Here is a 22,955-nt window from a genome sequence, read left to right as displayed (position 1 = left end):
TTCTCAGAATCAAAAGAAGCCAGATCCTGCAATTAAAATGCACCACAGGAGGAACCTAGGATCAGCAGTGTGCTAGGTGCCTCCAAGAGCAGGGGATTTAAGTAAAACTCCCAACTGATCATAAGAAGATAACATCCCTTATGCTGCAGAAGGCTTACATAGTTTTTCCCAATTCTGACTTTGGGGAAAAATCCCTTTCAACTTTCAGACAGGGCTGTTGGTTTAACTGTGTTTGGTGTATTGGCCAGACACAGGAAAATTTATTGTCATTGGAAGCACCAACAGAATCTGATGGCATGGTGTCTCTAGCTAGGCCTGATTTCCTGTGATGTACAAGTGAAAAACATCTAAAGCCATATTTTTCATCACAGAAAATAAATACTTCTACTCCTTAGAGGTGACCAGTGGAAGCACTGTGGCATGGGATAAAAAGAATTCAAATAAGTAGCAGTCCAGTCTCTTCTCACACTATCTGGGATGTAAAAAACCCCATCAGATGCCTGAAAACTCAAATTTTGCAATTACAAATTTTACTGTTACAAATTTTACTGTTACAAATTCTAATTCTGGCAATTCTCTTGTTCCATTACATGGTTCCGCTGAAAGCTCATAAGACCCTTTAGATTGGTGTGTTCTGCTCCTACATTGGTGTGGTGTTCTAGACCTGCTCTGCACAACTGATTAGAAATTTCTTCTGGTTTCATGTTAAAATTTATTTGTGAGCATTTTATTTCCAGTTCTGCTAATATTATCCTTTGATTTAGCACCATGACAGCACTTATCCCCAAAGTATTTATAAAGAATCATCATATCCTTTCTCAAACTCTGTTTGCTAAACTGTCCAAATCCACACTTTCAGTCTTTTTGCAAAAGCAGAGCCCTCTCTGGAATGTGACTGATCTGACCAGTCTACAGTGTTCTGATGAGGTCTGACCAGTGCCTTGTACAGTGGCGCCAGCAATTCTCCATTGCCCCTAGGAATATCCTGCCTAAACTGATTCTAGAGTGCATTAGTCTCTTCTCAAATACATGTTATACTTTGGGATCAAAGTCACCCTCTAATTGGGAGTTACATCCAGAGTTTTCTCAACAGCCTTCAGCTGATGAGTTCTGGTTTATAGTGTGTTATTGTTATTGGTCCCTAATTGCAAGGTTTTGAACACTGGTGATTATATTTCATCTTACTTCTCTCATTCACATTGTCAAGATTAATTTAGTCTTGCATAATTCTCTGTATTGGTAATAACTTCCAGCTCAATGTTGTCCATAGTTTGTGATCCCATTCATTTTTTAATTTCACATTGCAACGAATATTTTATAGGGCCCTGAAAGGCATTGCTAATATCCCCTCTCTGTCGTGATTACTCCCCTTTTTAATATACTCTACTGTAATCTCTCCTTCAGCCAGCTCTGGAACCACCTTAAAGTTCTTAAATTCCTCCCTGTTATCTCCAGCTTACATAACAATTTTATTTGGGTTCTGTATTCTCTACTTAAACCTAAATAGCTTAAGTCATCTGTGTTATCGCAGTCTAAACTATCCACTATCTTATTTTTAAAAAAATAAGAGTTGATCTATCTTTGATAAAAGTCATGCTGTAATTCATCCCATTTTCCCATTTTCTTCTTTGGCTTTAATTATCCATGTCCCATTTCAGTGTCTGCCCACAGCTTATGGCATCCCTTCTCTTCTCCCCATCCATCTGTGAGTTTTCCAGCTGCTCCCCAGCCCACCCTGTTGCAGCCCACATCCATGCTCCATCACAGCTGTTTCCCATTCTTCCATAATGTTCCACCTGGCCCTCTCTCAATTTTTCTGAACTCCTGTGAAGCTTCCCACACGGTCTGTTTTATTCTGCAAATCTCCCTGCTTTTCCTAGCACTTTTGCTGTTCCCAGCTGCTGCACTGACCCTCTGAGTCTTCCCAACTTCTCTCAACACTTTCTGAGGCCTCTCTGACTTAGCCAATTGTTCCTGTCTGCTCTCAGGGTCTCTCCTGGTCTTCACCTGCCATTCATGGCCCCCTGCCACCCTCTTGCAACTTCTCTCTGATGACCACAGCTCTTCCAAAGATTTCCTAAGGGCTCTTGAAATTTAGCACTAGCATTTCTATTTAAATTTTTCACCTCTGAAGCAAGTGTAGACTTAAGTTGGCCTTGTTAACAATAACATCTAAGACAGTTTAGAGCCAGCTTGGAAAAAATGGTGATTTAAAGACCAGGTGACCAGCAAACCTTTCCAAACCAATCCTCTCCTCAGTTCTTGCTTGACTGTGGGGGCTGCTGTGCAGGGAATCAGAGACTACATAGACCTACTCCACAATATAGGCAAGATGAAAGTGTGATTCCCAGCTTTATTTTGAACCATGGCTGTCACATATTATGAATATGCGTAGAAAGGAAGTACAAGGTCTTATAAAAGTAAAGCAGCCTACTAAAGAATAAAGCTCAGGGAAAAATCCAACAAAAATATACAGAGAAGGGTGGGTTGTTTTTTTAAAATATTTCCCCACTTAAAAAACAAAATCAAAATGTTAATTTTTCTCTAGGTAATATTTATGTGGTTTGAATTCATGCAATGATTATTATTTCCATTATATTAATGATAGTTTTCATGAAGAAGGAGGGCGCAGTGAGATCTTTAGTGTTAGTTTAGTTGGAATGGTCATTTCCATTTGAAATAATTCCAAGCCTGTTGTCTACTAAAAGAATCTAGAAGTCTTTTTAGTGTGTTTGAAAAAACAGTTCAAGTCATGTGTGTGTCTGTTCTCTCTCCCCTTTGCCTCCTTCTGTCTGTATACACAAAATCTAATGAAATGTGGCTCTTGGGAGGGAAATTCTGTCCTGGCTTCTATTCCAGAAATGTTTTCTTTCTTAAAAAGTTCTTGATTTTCATTACAGACATTGATGAATGTGCTCTGAACATGCTGCTTTGTGACAATGGGCAATGCAGAAATACCCCTGGAAGTTTCACCTGCACCTGTCCAAAAGGATTTGTATACACTCCTGACCTAAAGACATGTGAAGGTAATTGGCAACACTCCATTTCATCCTAGTTGTATTTGTTTGGGTTGTTCAGACTGTGCCAGAAATCCTTTGAACCTTGATAGGCATATAATGTGTAGAACTGAAAAAAAAAAAAGAAAGGTAAAGAAATTGTATGGGGAGGTAGGGGAATGAGGAGATAAGGCCAGAATGAAAGCATTAGGTAACCTTGTGGGATAGCCTATATTAGTTCTGTACTAGCACTCTCCTTATTGACTACTACCGGTGGGCCCACACTGTGCCAAGGGTGAGAAAAACTCAAGAAAAAAAGAGTTTTACAAATCTGTTCTCTTGTGTGGAGAACAGACCCGGATGGCTCCTAGTCTGAACCCTTTATGAGCCACAGACAGGATGTGTATCAGATCATTTAAACATCACAGTCCATCACCACGAAGCAGGGCAATAGCTGAATATCACTGAAAATGAGATGCTGCTTCCAAGTTCAATGTTTTAATGTTCTAATGTGTTAGTGTGTCTTTAGGACACATACATCATTAGTCTATTGTGAAGAGTTTCTTAATAAAAAGGCAGAATATGAGGAAAGCTGCTTCTATTTTTCCCTAAGTTGAAAGAAGCCTATGTATTTTTGTTAATGCTTCCTGGCACTAATGGCACTGTTTCTCTTCTAGATATTGATGAGTGCGAATCTAATCCCTGTGTTAATGGGGTGTGCAAAAACACACCAGGCTCTTTTGCTTGTGAATGTTCTCCTGAAAGTACTTTGGACACAACCAGGACCATCTGCATAGGTATTTGTTCTTCTGAAGATTTTATGTTTGCTTGTTGAAATTGTCCAGTGACATACTATAACATAGTACACCAAGTTTAGAAAATATTTAAGAATAACTCATGTGAATAAAGTTAGTGGAAAACATTACAAAAAACAATGTTAAAAATTGTTTGTTTTCACCGTTACTGTGGATATATAAAGTGTGACTAGCACGTGGGAGCGTGGTGTGCTTCCATGTCAAATTTGAAAGAGAGATGAAATTTTTTTTGGTAACAAATGCAGAAATGCTAAAACAACTTCTTGAGGATTATGCTCACTCACTTACTTCCTCTTGCAAGAGGGGTGGGCATGTTCTCATTAAGATCTGCTCTCTGGAAAAGCCAGTTTTCTGTTTGAGATGGAGCATGAGTAAGTTGTGTACAGTCCAGACCAGCTCAAGAGCAGCCACGGACAATGCTGTGACTGAGATACTCTGGTTTTTCCCTTACTTGTTCTGGAGGGACAGTAATTTATAGCTATTATACTAGTCAGTGAGGAGAACTGTGGAACTATAGCTCTGTCTGATCCTTAGCTATCTCCTGCTACTCCCTGTGCTGGAAGATCAGATATCCAGTCTGGGGGATTTAATAGATTAATGGAAGATCTAGAAAGGGTTCATATCTAGCCATTCCTTTGCATGTCCCTCTAATCTGAGTCATAATAAATACTTAGATCGTGAGTGGTGTTGAGATATTCCATGTTAAGGTCAATAAGCATAAACTAGGATTTGCAAGGGCTCTGTGCTGGGATGATTTCAGGCTACAGTCCCGCATAGAGAAGGCTAAATTAAGAGCTTTTAAAATAAATTCAGATCTGATGAGGTAAGTTATAATGGAAGGATGATTCTTTTTCTTGATTCAATTCAAGTGTGTTTGCAAATATATTAATGTATAATGCATGACAATACACTGGGTTTTTTCGCCAAACAGAAACTGTTAAGGGTACCTGTTGGCAGAACATAGTGGATGGAAGATGTGAAATAAATATCAACGGAGCAACTCTGAAGTCCCAGTGCTGTTCCTCACTAGGTGCTGCTTGGGGAAGCCCGTGTACACCATGTGAACGAGGTAACGCTGTTCATTTTCCTCAGAAACTTAGGATATTTCCTATTCTGAGGCTGGCCCAGGTCATTCTCATAGAAGTTTGGGGGCAGGCTAGACCAATAGCTTGTTCTACTATCAAGCACTCATTCCTTATTCAGTTGGAAAAAGAGAAGTCTTCATATTTGAGAGGTAGCATGGAGCTATAAAAGGTTCTGACTTTGAATTTTGCAGTAAACATTTTACAAGTTTAAACTCTGAAGGGAAGGGACCACACCTACAGTCTGTAACTTGCAGCATTACTTTAGCATGGTTTGTCATAATTAGTGATCTAGAGTTCCTAATGATGTAGCAATAGATGCATGTTCCCCAGAGCTCCCAAGAAAATGTTTGCAACAAATGGATCTTTGGTGTGGTAATGGAGGGAGGAGAGGGAGTGGCCCTTGTTATTACAGTCTGTAGATTAACTGATGACCTAGAGAATCATACAGTTGATCAAGAAATGGGTTGAGGTCTCTGCATATTCACTTGATAATTAGACCAAACTGTAGGATGAGATGACGAATGCAGAAATGTGTGTGGGTTGTTATTTCTATATGCTGAGAGCTGCTAGTTTGCTCAAACCTTTAGTTAAATTCATCCTGTATATCTTAGCAGAATTCATCCTCATCCATTCCTGGTAAATAGGGATGTTAATGTGCTGTGATCAAGTTAAATGAATTCATTGATTTGAATGAAGCAGGAATCATGTAACCACTTCTGGGTTAGCTAAGACACATGGGAAGCAAAAGTGGATAATGGTTGACTATATATAGTTTATGTCATTGCCCCATCTTATCTCTTTCTTATTTTAGAAAATACTGAGATACTGTGGAAGCACTCAGTCTTCTCATAGCAATAAACTCTGGATAATATTTCACATGATCAGTTTTGCACAGTAAGTTGATGGTGAGTTTTGGACTGTAGCATTCTAAAAGTTCGCTTTTGTTTGTTTTACAGACCCAATATGTCAAAAGGGATATTCAAGAATAAGAGGAACATTGTGTGAAGGTATTTATTATTGCCTTAACATAAATCAGAGCTTGAATGAAAAAAATGCCAGTGTTTTGATTTAAGTGGTTAATTTAGCATAGAAGATCACTACGCCAAATTCTTACCTTGTGTAGTTCCATTGACTTCATTAGAGTTATGTCAGGGATGAATTTGGTTTCAGTTTGTTTAACATTCCTGCGTACTCACAGTTTATCTCCAAGTACACACTTGCAAATATAGTGTCTACCAGTATAAGGAGATGATTCTCGCTCGTCAAATATTAACTGAGTAACCTATTTGGGCAAAGTATGCGTCTTATATATGTTATAAAACATGGCATTATTGATACAGTGGTATGACAAGCCATTCCTATGCTTCATAAAAAGAATGTTTACAGACTGTATTTCACATGAAACGTTTATTTGGTTTGGGTTTTTTCTTAACCTTGGCTTTCTTCCATGAAACATTATATGAAATCAAGCATGTTCCAATGTAGTTTCATTGTCTTATTAAAAAAAATGTCATCAGGAGTTAAACTTTGGTTAAAGGAAAGGTTAAAGATTTCTGAAATGTGTAGCTTTTTGCTCGGTATGAGATGACTCTATACTATTCTGTGAGAATGCAAGGTCCCACCCTATTTCATGCTCATTTGAATTGATTTGAACCCTTGGACAAGTACTGAGTATTTCCATAGTATGCAGAAGCTCAGAGAGTCTCAAACTGCTGTGGGTCACCCTGACTGACAACATCTGACATGACACTGCAGTTAAAATATTTTTTAAAAATTACTCCCATATGTAGCTTCCATAAAGAAACATTGTTTTTTCCCTTAACAAAAAATAAAATAAAACAACAAAAAAAAAGAGGAACACCCTCACACATATTCTTTGCTTTCCAAATGATGACTGAATACCTTGGCACGTCTGTGCTGCAGACCCACTGTACATAACTTATCTGACCTCAGCAACACTTTCTGGAGTATGTAAGTGAAAGAAAAGGAGAAAAAAAAAAAAAAAAAAAAGTGGCCCCACCTATCTCTCTTCACAAGGAAAGTCTTAGAACATTTTCAACACTGCTGGGATGGAAAGTTTATCCTTCCAAGATGTAGACATAACTGTTTTCAGCATTTCCTTTACCAGCACTTTGGATTACATCTATTACATGCTTTAATCTTTCTCATTTCAGTGGGACCTGGATAGCCCCAGATTTTTCAGAGTAGTTTCCCCTGCTTTTAACATACTGAAGCTGTATTTGGGTTTCAACCAATGTAAGCATTTTTCAAGACAGGGGAAGATCTCTAGGAAATTTACTGGCAAGTGAGAGACAGGACAAGGGAGTATGTTTAGTTCCCAAAAGGTGATACTCAGTTCTCCCATACACAGTCCATGTAAAATGAGTAATGGACCTTGTGCAAGGAAATAAGCAAACTTAATTGGCAGTGTTCCTCTAGTTTACGGGTGAGACCTGGAGTTGTCAGCTGGAATATTGCTCACAGGCTGTGAACTGTGTTCCAGTGGTATCTAGGAGTCCACTGGCTTTCCCTCCTGCCTTGTAGTCAATATGGGCCTTTTATTTATAGTATCTGTTCAAGGGCACAGGCCACTGATGTCCACCCCACGTTTATCCTCCACCCTGCTCCATGTGGTTTGAGAGCTGCAGAGTGTGTTCACACCAGTTTTGTCTGGAGGCTTAGCAAGTCCCATCTACCCACTTCTTGATTACTCTGTTCACGAGTGTTCAGCTGTGGAGTATCAGAGTCATTCTTCTCTCATTTCTTGTTCTTATTCTCTCCTGTCTTAAAAATCGTCATGCTTCATCTTGACAAGGCTATATTTAATGCTGGAGGCTTTTTCCTAAAGGCAGTTGTGAAGTATATACTTTTCACAAAGTCCACTGGTAGGAGTATCCCACACTTAGATTACTAAACGTTTGTTTATGCTCAGGCTAACACAGTTAATCAAATGATCCTTACCCAAAAGTGCTAAATTTTCCATGTAAATATAGAAATATAATATTTATTTAATGAAGTTAAACTCTGTGTGCAGTCATAGTTTATTCTAATCTATATAAAGTTACTGATTGTTGACAAGGTCATAGAGCTAGATTTTAAACAGTGTTGTAGTTTCCAGATGTGCAGAGGTCTGCCTGATAAGACACCAACATGAAAAATACAAAAATTTTTTAAAAATTTAAAAAATACAGCATAACTTAATCTCATTGGAATAATGCAGAATCTCATATTGTCTTTCTTTGCCCATTTGCTTCAAAAATCTGGCCCACAGTGAGTATGAAAATTGATACAATTTTTAAATGCCTCTCCCTTTTTTTTTGTCACTTTTGAGTTTGATTTCCATATACGTAGGAATGGCAAATAGCAACATATTTTATTTGTAATATTCTGTAATTAATTGGTTCTGGCTGACTTGCGTAAGAAATCCTGAATATTTGGAATTTTTTCAGGTCATGTAAACTGCTGTGGTTTGGTATTTTATCCTAAAACCCAAAGGCTAGAATGTTCATATTTTTTCTGATTTGTTCATGTTTAGCATGCTAGTGATTACTTTTATTCACATTTTGTTTGGAAATAGATGTAAATGAGTGTGAGGTGTTTCCTGGAGTCTGTACAAATGGGCAGTGTGTCAATACCTTGGGATCGTTTGTTTGCCAGTGCCCCAATGGAATGACTTTAGATGCTTCTGGACGAACATGTCTTGGTAGGTATTAATTCCATTTGCAGGTCTACTAGGGAAGAGCAAATCTAGGTGGTAAGTAATGTTCGCACTGCATGTTTTCTTACAAGTATGGAAAATTATTTTTGTCCACATAAGTGATTTTCAAATGGAATCAATCAGGGACATGAACTTAGTTCAACTGGAATATGAACAGATTCCAATGGCAGTAGCTAAAGCCCATCACCATCTGCTAGCTGGTGAATAACATTGATTTAGTTCCAGATTGTCCGTCTGGCAAATCCATACAGATCATCTGTGCTCTTGGCACTCTTCATTCGCAGCCCCACTGAAATCACCGAGGTTGGAAGAGCAGAGGGGGGACACCATTGTGGGCTGGGACTCAGGTGTCTGAGGAGGGATGGCATTTTCCCAGCCACACTGAACACCTTAATGGGGGGTGCAACAGAATATCCAAGTTTTGTATGCTGTCCAGCCAGAGCACCTTTGTCCCTTGATGACAGTAAATGCTGAAGATTTGTCTCAGAACAAAGCATAGCTTGTAGTAATTGAAAGGCCTTATATAGGTATGGTAAGCTGGAATGATTAATATGCTTTTCGGATCCAGAATTTACTTAGTGTTGAGCACCGTTTTGCAGAATGGTGCTTTAAGCTTACTTCATCTTCTAATTTCTGAGTTTAGGGTTAATATTTTGCTGTTAAAAATTATGCAGTGTGCTTGGTATGCTCCACAAAACCATGGAGCAAACTGTCCTGTGAAGGGATTCTGGAAAGGGATTCCTCTGCAGTGAACTAAATTTTCTCTTTCTCTCTCAACATACTGTTCAATTTCCCAACAGACATTCGCTTGGAGAGTTGCTACCTGCAACACGAAGATGAGCAGTGCACCTCACAGATCCCAGGTCGACACCGCATGGATGCTTGCTGCTGTTCAGTGGGGGCAGCCTGGGGCTTTGAGTGTGAGGAGTGTCCTCTGAAGGGATCACCTGAGTTTGAAGCTCTTTGTCCAAGAGGATCTGGGTTCTCTACGAAAATAGAGATAACTGGGAAACCTTTCTCTAAAGGTATATGATCCATTTGTGCTTCATTGCCAGCAAATCCTGCTGGCTTTGCCTTTTACTCTTCCCTCGGACAATTCCTGTGGGTTTGAAGATTTCATTGGTAGTCAGGCACTTCACTCACCTTAAGGCATCTTTGAAAATCCAATTAGATTTCATGGAAATTAAGGCCAGAATAAAACACAAGATAATTTAGTCTGTGTCACAGATCATTAAATACCATCTAATGCCTCAGCCTCAAAACACTGAATCTGTGGCTCTACTAGAGAGGTTAAATTCTGTGCCTCCTGTGTTGCATCTAATGGCACCTCTGGTTGATGGAAGAGCTTTGAAAACCTGGCACCTCTTAGTACAAGAACTGAAACAAACTGAGCTGTCAGCAGTGGATGTTTTGAAAGAGCAATCCGTCTTAACTGTGCAGCATGCAATAACTGTAATTCTACTGTGGAGCAAGCCAGGGAGGGTGAATAACTTTTGAAATTTCTTGTGGAGCTGCTTGGAGAAGTAGAAAAAAAATGTTTCCAGGATGATAGCTCAAATCAACAGAATTTAATTTACTGTAAACCAAGTCTTGTTATGACTGCTGTTGGTAAACTTTCAGCATTAAATGGGAGTCACACAGTGACACCTTAGAATCATGTGCTGAAACCTGTCTTTCCAGGGTTACCAGTGGGATTAAGGTGGACAATGTCAGAAAAACAAATAATGGATGTGAATATGTTTATACAGAAAGCCAGTTACTCCAAAACTAAACATTATGAAGTCCGAAAGGAGGAAAAAATATAGATGAATGACAATTGCTGTTGTTAGTTTCAGCCTTAGTTTTATAAACAGTTACTAAACCATTAATTATCCATAAAGTGACATGTGCTTTTATTTATGCTTGTTATGTTTTCTGTGACTCATGGAAATCACATTTTTTCTCAGAAACCAGAAAACAGAGTGGTTTTTTTGAAAGCTCCCTTTGCCCTTGTAGGCTTGATCCTCTGTCCACTGAAATCTTCCTGTTGACTTCAGTGAGCTGCAGATCAGATCCTGCAGGACAAAAGGGGAGACTAATACCATTTTATGGCAGAAAGTGCTCTTGGCAGTTCCAGTGCAGAGTGCCTACGTTGTTGGTTAGGTGGAAGTCAATATCAGTTTAATTACATTTTTCCCAAAAGGAGAGGTCATTATCATGAGAGAATGACCTCTGAAGTCAGCATTGTTCTTTTATGTGCTGCTTTTGTATGAAGTGATAACATCGTATGTCCTTACTGTTTCATTTTTAGATATCAACGAATGCAAAATGGTCCCCAGTCTTTGTACCCATGGAAAATGCAGAAATACCATTGGCAGTTTTAAGTGTAGATGTGACAGTGGATTTGCCCTTGATTCTGAGGAGAGGAATTGCACAGGTAAACTGCATGGATGTATCTCTAACTTTGATTTGAAAAGGAAAAAGTGAACTGCTTTGAAAATACTGTAAACGTGTTTTATGTTACAGATATTGATGAATGCCGCATCTCCCCTGATCTCTGTGGCCAAGGCATCTGTGTCAATACTCCTGGAGACTTTGAATGTGAATGTTTTGAAGGCTACGAAAGTGGATTTATGATGATGAAAAACTGCATGGGTATGTCTTTAATAGATCATAGATGTGCAATGGCATGCTATGTGCGAGTATGCTAGGCATGGTTTATTTTGTATTTTTTTGAAGGTTTGATTGCACCTGGGTTTAGCTCCCTCTCATTTTCTGAGTCTTATTAAAGCTCACTGTAACTTTGTTTCTACCCCACATGTGAAATTCCTGCTTCTGCCGGATGCCAAAGCAAAAATGAGCAAGGGTCAGGATTTTAGGATGTTAACTTTATCCCCGCAATCCCCATTTTGCTATGTGGGAAACCATCCTGAACTTCAGAGTTAGATTAGATAAAACTTTAGAAGAAGCCTTTCTGAATTTTTTTTTTTTTTTTTTTAGCTGCACTGTGGTGACTAGGAAGGTCTCCAGAGCTGATATGGCAGATGGGTCTGTGATGGGTAGCAGACTGTGGGGAGGGGCGGACTGCTGCTGTGGCAGTGCTGGCTCCTGCAGTGATGTGTCCTCCCTTTTTCCCACAGACATCGATGAGTGTCAGCGCAATCCCCTTCTCTGCCGAGGTGGCACCTGCATCAACACTGAGGGAAGCTTTCGGTGTGATTGTCCTCCAGGCCACCAGATATCACCAAATATCTCTGCATGTATAGGTGAGACATGAAGGCAAAACCAGTATTGTGCACAGCTTTTTATACTGCTCTTTTGCTGCGTGTGCATTTATGGTGTTTGCTTTAGTATCATTTTCATTCAAACACATTCCTCTTTTTCTTTTGCAACAGACATTAACGAATGTGACCTAAGCACCAATCTGTGCCGAAATGGACGTTGTGTCAACCTGATTGGAAAGTATCAGTGTGCTTGCAACCCTGGCTATCAGTCCACACTTGACAAGTTATACTGTGTTGGTAAGGACAAAAATCTACGCGGGATCTCTAGGGAATAGGAAAGATAAAACACAAGTAATTGTTTCATTTTTAGTAGTTATATGAAGACATTTTTAATTGTGATTCAAAAATATAGCATAGTCTGTCAAAATAGTATGCAAAAAACCCAAAACGTGCGTATCCATTGTTGTGAGGAATGAATGAAATTATGGCAGCACTACTGTTAACTGTGTAATAGTTTATTTTCTCTAGTAAATCAATAATGATGCATAAAATAGCATACTATTTTAAATGACCTAAGACTTCAGACTTTGATAATTAAGAGGGAATACCTTGTTAAATCCTGAGTTTTTTGTTTAAAAGCAGTAATTCTGACAGACCAAAGAGTAGAATCATGTGGTTCAGTTGAATTTTTCCTAATTTGATCTGTAGTTGTCTCAAATACAGGGCCTTTCCAGAAACTGTTTCTTTAAAGCCACATTTTGCAAATGACATTTAGCTTAAATCACATATTGTGCACTCCTTTATGTGTATATAGTCTATTGTGCCATGGAAATACGTGAAAAATCCACTGGCTTTAATTCTGCCTAGTAGATAATTTTTTCACTTGATCATTACAAAAGCTTTGTTGCCTTCATGATACTGTGGTAACCCAACAGTGGCATTTTTATATGTAGAACTGCAGAGGTATTTGTATATGCAGTCAGATATTACCATATCTTTCCCTCCCGGTTTGCCTGACATCCATCCCAGTGCCTATATTTGCATACACTTGAATGTTCAAGGACTGTGCAAATATTGTGTAGATTCTTTATTAATGCTGTTCTGGAAAGCTGACTCAAAGTGTGTCCTTGAAATGTGCTTTAAAGTAAAGGATATTGTGGATTTTAACTGTAATTTTCTCCTTTTTAGATATTGATGAGTGCAGTATAATGAATGGTGGCTGTGAGAACTTCTGTACAAACTCGGAGGGCAGTTATGAATGTAGCTGTAAACAAGGTTTTGCACTCATGCCAGACCACAGGACATGCACTGGTAAGGGGAGATTTTGTGAATTTTTCTGCTGGAAGAGCTTATTTCAGTAGTTTAAAAATGTACCTTCTATTTAAGATTAAATCTATTGCAACAAATATACTTTAAAAAAAAAAAAAAGTAATGCAAGGAGAGTGGAGTTCTTTTTCTAAAATAAACATCTCTAAAGTATCAGAATTGGACAAGTGCAGACTGAATTGAAGGGAATTGATTCTTCATCATTTCAGAAAATGTGCAAGTTGATTCAGTTCTGTAACAAAAAGCTGTACATTTTTCAGTAGGAGATAAATTTTCTGCCTTAAGGTATTATATTAGATCCAAATCCCAAATGTGTTGAAGTCAATGGAAAGAATCATCATAAACAGAAGCCAGAATGCTCTGCATGTGTAGTGTATTATATTGGAGAGAGACTAGTCCGAAATGCTAGAAAAGGAGCTGACTGCCCCGTTCTGTGGTTGTGTGGTATCTGCTCTTAAGCAAGCAAGAAAATTCCTATTTTTAATTCTTTGTTTAGTCAAAAGCAAGTATGCTGTATTACTTCAAAACTGAACGGCTTTCAGACAAAATGAAATCTGAATAGTATGAATCTTTCTTAGGAAACAGCTCTCTTACACTCTAAACAGGGTTTGTGAGAAAATTTTCAGGGCGAGTGTTCTCCTTTGGGAGTCTGGGAGTCATAATCCCAGTAAGTGAATTGTGCTCGGTGATTTCCACATAGGTTACTGGAAAGATAATTCTACCCTACTCTTCTCTTACTTCTTGCTGCACAACCAGTGGCCTGCTGAGGCATGTGAATATTTGCCAGCTGTTTGCCAATTCCATTCCAAGAGCTCCTTGAAGAGCATAAGAAATATAACAGGATTAATCTCTTGGACTAGAATTGCCTTTATAGTTGAACATTGGAGAGTTTTCTATACTGACTTAATAGAGAGAGTTCACATTTAGAATTTGTAAATATTTATAGACCTCTGATGAGGGTCTCAATTACCCTGAGGCCGCTTGCTGCCATTCCAAAGGATAGAAGAGCCTTAAAGCATAGTTAAATGTAGTTTGCCCCCCACATTGTAATTTACACTGTCAGAAAGATGTAAAGTACCCAATCTTCAGCAAGCATCAGACCCTTGTTCAAAGAAAGAAATCAACTAGAAAAAGTACAGATTTGACTGACTGATGTTACAAACCCTAAAATACGTAATTAGAAGGAATTTATCTTCAGGTCAAATTTCTAGAAAAGGCAAGTTCGTTCAAAAAAACTTGCCCCGTTGATGTTTGGGGCACTTTTTGAATGCAAAAATAAACCCAATTGGTCAAAATTGTGCCTCAGCCAAAATCTAAACCCAAGGGACAGGATTAGAGGGACATGAGAGGGAAGGGAGGAGAGGGAGGGGAGCAGGGGTCTCTGAGCCACTTTTCTGTTTTCATCTTCTTGGCTTGACTGGGGACCGAATAACCCAAGTGTATACTTGGACAGTCATAGGGATCTCAAGTCTACTGGCTCAAAACTGTCCTGTGCTTAACTCCTGCTTGCCCTTAGACATCTCTAAACGCAGAAGCAGAGCGGATTATTTACAGCACCATCCTGCTTACTAAACTAAAAACTTTGGAATAGAAAACTGTCGTCTTTCCCTTCTCAAAGAGAGAGGAAGCAGTTGCCTTTGCTGTGAGGAGGGGATGGATTGTCAGTGTTTTTGTCCTCACTTGACCATAAACATATCCGTAGAAGTTTGTAGTCAGATCTTACCAGCGTGAGGAATTAAAAAATCATTGATCTTAGCTGTGAATTTTTGCATGTTTATATACAGCCTTGACTCTGAAAAACAGAATTTCATTCATAGGCCAGCCAGTAATAGCTATTAGGTATTCATTGTCATACTCTCCTCTAAGAAAGACTTGAATGCAGTAGCCAACACATAAAAAGGTTTAAAGATTAGAAACACCAGACACCTTTGGATGTCCAGTCAAACTCTACCTAAGAAAATATCTAGAGATGTGAGGGGTTGCCTTTACCAGTATCTAAAAATGCTGCTGCCTTCTCTTGAAGAGTTGTTAATTACATAGATAAACATCTGGTAAATATTCAAAATGTGCATGGTGAAATTTTGTCTCTGCCCAAACTGAGTGAAAAATGAGAAAAAAATGTTTTTTGTAACATTTTCTGCTCGTTGCATTGCATATTTGGTTTTGCTGTGTGAGATGTTTGTGCAGGGTACAAGATACAGTAACACTGTGACCTGAGTATGTGAAACACCTATTTTACATTTTCAGTTTGCTCTCTGTGTGAACGTGTCTTTTATCTTTAACATCACACAAAGCTGGAAGCCATTATGGAATATATTTCTTGATAATTGAGCTGGTAAGAATGCCATTCAGTTCAGTAGTAGGTCAGGTTTGAATTGGTGAGGTTATGCATAAATAATCAGCTCAATTAGGAGAAACAACAGTTTCTTTGTCAGCTGATTTTCCTCCAACTGTGAAATCAGTACAGTGACAGGTTAGTAAATAAAGTTCTTTATATCTGTCGTTATTATCCTCATTTCTAGAGCTTAATTTTGCATGTTAATTCAAATTCCATTCCAAATTAAGATTTTCAGGCTAATGTCCATGCCAACATTATTTGCTTGTTAAGATGAACAGGGACTGCTCAGCCTTCCTCCTTGCAGAAGTTGTGTTTCCACACAAAACACTAGCTGCTAGAAATACAGAAGAATAATGAATGTAATATTTTAAGTTAAAATGAGTTCATTTTCTGCAGCTGCATCATTACTGCAATCCACAATAGACTGGTCTGATAATGAGTTACACCCTTTCTCTTGGAGGGGGTTCCTGAATCTTGTCCTTTTTGTGCTGGTTTTTTTCCCATGGTATCACTAGGCAGAGTTTCTGATTTTTGCTCTTGTTGGTCTGTGTTGGTGCTGACACAGGGAGATTCTAGGGATTTTTACAAGGAACGCTAATATAACCCCAGGGACTCTGAAAGATTCCAGACCTTAGCATGGCTGCATTAATATAATAAAGTGTCTGCTTCTGCAGCTTGGCCCAAATCAGTGATGGCCAATTTCATGAATTGAGAGAACAACTTACATGCTAGAGGTTGTAGCTGTATGTCTGGCCTGGCCAGTCAGCTGAAATGCTAAAAAAGCCCCATAAAATCTCTTAGTGAAATAAATGTGTGTACTGTAATTATTCCCATCATGAGTTTGACTCTGTGTTTCCAATTTGTCACCACCCTTGAGACCTGTAGAGGTATTCTGTGTGCATGATGGCTTTTTTAAGCTCTGTAAAGGCCAGTATCTTTGTTGAATTTGACTTCAGAGCTTACGTTGACTTTAACAATGATGGATTGTATCCAAGAACCTCCAGTTGTATATGACCATGTGATGTGACAAAGGTTCTGGTTTTTTTTTTTTTTTTTCCTGTCAATGACTTTTTTTACCTACAAAGTTGTTCCCATGAGAGTCAGAGGTGAATGTTTGCCACTGACTTTAGCTGGAGATGAGGAGCTGACTCATCAGGACAATTTTGCGATATATTGCTCAGTTATTTGTGAACTGAAGGATTCACGTTAATCAGAGCATTAAAATGTTTTCTTGCCATGGTTATGGTTAGTTGCATTACGTAAAGGTAGCATATTTTAATCTGATTTTTCCCTGTAGATATCGATGAGTGTGAAGACAATCCTAACATCTGTGATGGAGGCCAGTGTACAAACATCCCAGGAGAATACAGGTGTCTTTGCTATGATGGATTCATGGCATCTGAAGACATGAAGACTTGCATAGGTAAGTGAAAGGACATACATTCCAATTTGCATTAACTAGGGAAAATTTATTTATTAAGGCACTTTTTCCAAGTAGGTAGACAATGACAATTAAAGAGTATTGCTCTTAGGCCCTAATTTTGGCCACCTGACCATTGCACAAGCTATGTTTATCAAATGCAGATGCAATCTCTATACATCCCTGTAGAATGGGATGCAAACGTGATGATCTATAGCATTGTATCTTTGGGTCCTCTTCCAGTGAGGTTTGTATGCAGCTCAGATGAAACAGTGATTGCAGAAAGGAAGTGCTGGTAGATGATGCCATGGAAAATTTCTAGCAAGATAAATCACCAGCGCTGATTTAAACTTGTCTCTAAGACAAAACTATTCACAATTGCTGTACCCTGATAGAACCAAGTCATGAAACAGCATATCTCCAAAACCAAATGTTCACATTTAAATTAAAAATCTGGAGCACATTTGAGGAGGAATGTTTGTAAAAAACTAGATAATATATGCATGCATATATATATGTATATATACACACACACATGTACTTAGAAAGCATCAGTAAATAGTCATAGTCATTCTTTGGATAATATGCTGAATCTTAGTCTCTATTTTTAAGGAAAGTTGTAATTAAGGGTATGTTAACCTAGATATGATGATAATATAGCATAATATAGCAGTGTTAAATCAGATCTCAAAATTTACACTAGGTAAAGAATCACTGACATAAGCAGTTTCCTCTCTGAATGTGTAGACCCATATTTGTACCAAAACATCATGTCTCAAGAGATTTTGCCAGCTACTTTCTAAGAATTGTATTTAATAAATCTTAATTCATGTTTTTTTTAGATGTTAATGAGTGTGATTTGCATCCAAACATCTGTCTGAGTGGAACCTGTGAGAATACAAAAGGCTCATTTATCTGTCACTGTGATATGGGATATTCAGGCAAGAAAGGCACAACTGGTTGCACAGGTATGTTTTAAAGTTTAATTATTAACTTTTAGCTAATGAGTCTGCATGCCCTTTTTTTTTTAGTGTTGAAAACTTCCTGTCACTGCAATTCTTTTCATTTATTTGTGCTAAATATTGTATCTCTTACCCAAATTTGCTGAGCTTGTGTTCTGCTGAACTTCAGCGGCATAGCATTCGGCCTGATGGTGCTTCTGCTGAAACAAGTGACAAACTGTCCACTGGGAACAGAATTGGGCTTATTACAGCATTGTTGTTGGTCTAAGAGAACAGAAAATACCATTGCCTGTAACTTGACAGGCTCCTGAGGACCTCGGTGCATTTGGATTAGTTAATTGCATACTACACATGCAAATAACAGGTATCTGTTCCAAGCGTTATTTTGGCAAACACAGATGGCTTGAAATATGTGCTAAAATATATTTTCAGTTTTTGTAAAGTGGCAGCAATACAGCTACTCAACTACATTATATCAGCAAAATCAGAATTTGCATTATTTCATGTATTGCCAGCAAGCAGAAATGAGATTCAAATATAAAGGCTCCAAGGGCTTGATATTAATAATCCTAGTGCTGGTGTCTCAAGCCAAGGTGTTGGGAGTCTTAGGCTTTGCCCAAATGTGAATGCAAACATATGTTTAATATAATTTTTAATGTAGACTTAGGGTAAACACATTTCTGGCAATGTCTTCGAGACAAACTTTTATTCTTAGTCTGCCCTTATTGTACAGAGTTAATAATACACTTCTGTAAGTGCCCCAAATATATGAAGCTGGTTTTTTACAGCTCTCACAGAACAGTCTCAGAGCTGGGTTGTACTTTGCGTATTGCGCTGTAGACAAATAGTTGTGCATTAGTAACAGCTGCCTTTGACTTACATACGATCTGATCTAAATCCAAGAAATCCCTAATTGTACCCCATAGACCAACATTTCAATGTTCTTTGTTTCTGTGCTAAATTACACGAAGATCTTCCGTACTCTAGACCTGAAAACTCCCGTGCTGATCAGTTACTCGTGGCACAGCTCTCACTCCCAGAGTAAGGAGCAATCAGGGAAGATGAAGCAACTAGTAGAAGGCAAAAGAAAGGTCAGGGAGGCAGGGGAGGAATCTGAGGTATGGCTTCTGGGGAAGTGCCTGCAAATAGCCACCATTTTGGCATCATGTGATGCTGGGTAGTGGCAAATGTCCCAAGCAATACTTTTTCATTAAAGGAGAGGCAGGGAAATCCCTCCCTTCTGGTCCCAACCGAGGCCAGCCCTCTGGATGGATGCTGTCTGCCATGTGGGCTCTTCCCACCGCCTTGTACGTCTTTATCTGTCCCTCAGCCCATCCTCTGCTGCTTTTGGCTATATGCCAGTGTCCCAGGGAGGATGGCACTCACCAGGAAAATGGCCAGGACACCTTAATTATAAGAGATACCATAAAGAGGCTCAGTAATTTGAAAGAGGCTGGTGGTCTAAGACAAAAATGTGAAGTATCAGTTATGCTCTTACAGATGAGGTGGGACCATACTCATGTCACCGAAAACTTTTAGATTTAAATAAGAGGGAGGAAGCAAAGCAGGAACTTTCTAGGTTGGTTTCATGCTGAAGAAACTGTGTGGATACAGGTTCTATTGTGACTACAATGTGCAGGTTCCCACATTCTGTTTATTAAGAAGTCTGATGTACCGGTGGAGATCTTTGAATTCCCCACCACATGTTTGCACAGTATTAGAACAGAGCTGAAGCTCCCAGGCTCATGTACTGCCGACCATGAGAGCATCCTTTAGGACTTCTTCTGGAGGGACATTGCCAACTACACCTTGACCCCAGGATTCAATTCTTGACTTACAGACAGCTCAAAAGTATCCACAGTTTTTAGGATCTCCAGTGGAAGAAAATAAGAAAAATGTGTACAGTGCTTTGAATGGGAGGTTCTCTGTTTCACGAGAACAACCAAATAATGTCCTCTGGGTTCTGTTACAATTTTGTCTAAATATTTCAGCTCCCCTGTCATTACTGATTATTTCCATTTTAACAAATAAACATGGGGTTTTTTCTCCCCAATCATTTAACAGTATTCAGAATCCACCCACTGCCTTACATTCCCATCCCACACAGATGTTCGTTCCCCCCTCCTTGGTTCTCAGTAAGAATGTGGACAGAGTTTAGTAACAAAATCATAATTTATAAAAAATTATGCAAAAATATACATTGTAGATGCAGGTTTCCTAGGCAAATTGCTACAAATGGTTTAATTTCCATTCACAAGGCAAACTGTGGCAAGACTGACTTAGAGCAGTTCATTTTAGATTTTTCTAGGCAGGCAGTGGTACATTGCCCTAGAGAGAAGTGCAAAGTTTTCCCGTATCCTGGTTCTAGATTACCCAGCTTTATGACAAATATCTTTTCTCTGCTTTTTCGGTCAGTAAAGTATACATGTACTTGTGCAGAGATGAAATCCTGTATTGGCACTTGCATTTGTACTTTGTGATTCATCACCACTCTGGAGTATTGCCTGTAAATTTGCAATATTTCACTGTTGATGTAGAGCCTTAGATTTACTTGCTCTGATATTTTTACAGAGGAACAAATTCTTCTCTGACTTTCTCCCATCCATCCTTGCCAGTTACGTCTGTGTGTGCAGCCCTCCTCTTTGCTCCTGCTGGAGCTGTGCTTGCACAGGCTTAGGGCTCCCTTCACAAAGTCAGAGGGGCACTTGGGCAGGAGTTGCCCGAGATGGCCATCGGATCAAAAATAAATGTGCTTTAAAAGTCAGCTGGATTTCTCCACAGCAGGCTCAGGGAGTTGGAGGGCTGAGAGCAGGCTCTGACTCTGCAAGGGCTGTGCTGGTGCCTTTTGGAGAAAGGCTAATGGAAGATTTTCGTCTGTGGCCTTAGTGTGGGGTGTGAGTTAGAGAGTTTGGACTTATTACTTGCTGTCATCTAGTAATGATGATGATAGTGGGTGAAGGAGTGAGTGAGTGCACACTGCATACTTGCATGGCTGATAATAACAGAGTTGCAAAGAAAAGTTCACCTGGTACCATGAAAAGAAGAGGTGGGCCCTGTCGTTTGCCCTCAGAAATAGCTTTATAATGTTTTGTGGGTTGTATAATGTGCTTGCCTCTTTTCCCTGCCTTTGGCTTCTGGCCATTAATAATACATTGTGTTTCAGCCTTGATGGCAAAGGAGAGTTCTGCTATCAGTGAAACAAATACATTTCCCCTTATGAATCTGGGAGCTGGCTATGTCAGGCCAAATACCAGAAGATAATAATATTAAGATGCCGCCCGCCAAATGGGGGTATTACAGAAGGAGCGTGTTGCGAGCAGGCATCTGTCCAGCAATAACATGCTGCGCCCCAGGCTGATGGCGTAAGGATGGATAGCACACAAGAGCTGAACTGCCCCATGTGAAACTCCAAGAGGTGTCCACGGTGCACTATGCTGAATAAAATCCCAGTGATTCCAACAGAGAAAACAATTTCACAGGTATAGAGATAAGAAGAGGGAAATTTTTCCATATATTTTCCTACTTGTGTGAGCACTAAGTTGAAATTCAGAGTCTTCTCCCTCTGAAAAGCATTCCCTTTTACCTACCTGATTACATGGGCAGTGACCCAGGAGGAGGAAATGCCTTGTGACTTCCACCAGACGACTGGCCCTGTGGGAATCAGGCCCAGGCTTGAAATACCAGTGAAACGTCAGTGCCATAAAATGCACAGATATTCAGAGAGTGCCAAAAAAATGAAAAAGTCAGAAAATGTTTAAGGGATTTGCATAATTCCTGACAAACAGTACTGATTTATAGGTGGCGTCTGAATAAAATTTACACTTTGCTAAGAATCCTTATAAACTATTGAAGCCCCCAGGAAACCTAACAGAAAACATAAATGGTACACAGAGTATCTTGAGGGTTTCATGCCCTGTGATGAACGTGTGAATTTTCATGGGTTAATGTTCACTCTCATTCTGTTCAAACTGAGAAGAATGACTTGGGTGTTTTCAGAGTGGAGGTGAGAATAGTGCTTTATCCCCATGCTCCTCTCTGGCCGAGTTTAATGATCCACTTCCAAACTGCACAGGGATGCGCCGTGCAGATACTGTCTAGCTGTTTCTTTCCTTTGGTTGCCACGTTTGCAAGCATAGTGCCAACATGACAGGTATATATGATGTGTATTTTTGCTGCACATCCACATCCCTAAAAATTTGTGCCTCTGTGATTAATGGGAGAGACACTATATTAATTGCCAAAGGCTTGAGAGAAAAAAATATTTGTTCAGAGACGAGAACTGAAGGAGCCAACAAAATAGGGTGACTGACAGGGTTTTTTTTCCCCATAGTGCTTGGGATTATTATGAAGTCAGATCTGCATATTATTTATCATACGTATTCTCATCTGTTGTAGGCAGACAACTCCCTTAGCATTAATGGGAGTTGTGCAATTACAAAGCTGAGAACATGTGTGCAGCAGGGCTGGGGCACAATGGGACCGGCTGAGGATGTAGTGTCAGTCTCGGATTGGAATGTCTTTATTTTCCTTGGCTTGTCACAGCCTCATACTCGAGGCAGAAGAAGGTTGATATAAATCAGTGACTCACTTCTTTACTCTTTAGTGAAAATCCCCCTGAAGTCAATGGGAATAAGCCATCATTGTGTGAAACCCTGACTTGAGTACTGTCCTTCTGTGTGCTCTTTGGGTCATGATACCTTCACTCAGACCAAGTAATGCCTTTCTTTTCAAACAATTATATGAAAATATTTGGAGTATTTGAAAAGTGTAGTACTGTTTGTACTGCCATGCAGACAGCACAATCTGGACTCTTGCTCTTATTAAAGATATTTATGTTAAGTTAATTTTTCCCCTACAGAGCTCAACTTCTTTTTGTTTCGTTCTGTGAAGCCATAATTCAATACTTATGGCAACATAAATCCATATTAAGCTCCAGTATAAGCAGGCATAAATTCCATTGATTTCGCTGCCCCGTTTACACAGGACCGTGTTTGCTCTGAGAACTTTTTTTGCCTTGGAAATAATTGCAATGCAATAAATTTAGGCTTATAACTCAGCTGTGCAATGAAAGGAGAGAATAGGGATTATAGCA

At 39.2% G+C, this 22,955-nt stretch overlaps 1 protein-coding gene across 4 annotated transcripts in view; it reads left to right on the top strand.

Moving 5' to 3' along the window:
• Positions 1–22,955, top strand: part of FBN1 (fibrillin 1) — a 159,038-nt gene that overhangs the window by 90,202 nt on the left and 45,881 nt on the right. For 3 of the 4 annotated variants that reach the window (XM_074917728.1, XM_074917729.1, XM_074917730.1), the window contains exons 20-32: positions 2,901–3,026; positions 3,674–3,793; positions 4,743–4,880; positions 5,853–5,903; positions 8,474–8,599; positions 9,415–9,639; positions 10,905–11,030; positions 11,120–11,248; positions 11,734–11,859; positions 11,989–12,114; positions 13,006–13,128; positions 16,779–16,904; positions 17,744–17,869. In XM_074917728.1, the coding sequence (XP_074773829.1) occupies positions 2,901–3,026; positions 3,674–3,793; positions 4,743–4,880; positions 5,853–5,903; positions 8,474–8,599; positions 9,415–9,639; positions 10,905–11,030; positions 11,120–11,248; positions 11,734–11,859; positions 11,989–12,114; positions 13,006–13,128; positions 16,779–16,904; positions 17,744–17,869 (1,668 nt within the window). Of the gene's footprint in view, positions 1–2,900; positions 3,027–3,673; positions 3,794–4,742; positions 4,881–5,852; positions 5,904–8,473; positions 8,600–9,414; positions 9,640–10,904; positions 11,031–11,119; positions 11,249–11,733; positions 11,860–11,988; positions 12,115–13,005; positions 13,129–16,778; positions 16,905–17,743; positions 17,870–22,955 lie in introns of those variants that run through there. The other variant, XM_074917732.1, reaches the window with a different exon arrangement.

This window comes from Athene noctua, chromosome 13 (assembly GCF_965140245.1).
Source record: "Athene noctua chromosome 13, bAthNoc1.hap1.1, whole genome shotgun sequence".
Classification (NCBI taxonomy): Eukaryota; Metazoa; Chordata; class Aves; order Strigiformes; family Strigidae; genus Athene; species Athene noctua.
This window is presented reverse-complemented; position numbering and strand designations above follow the sequence as displayed.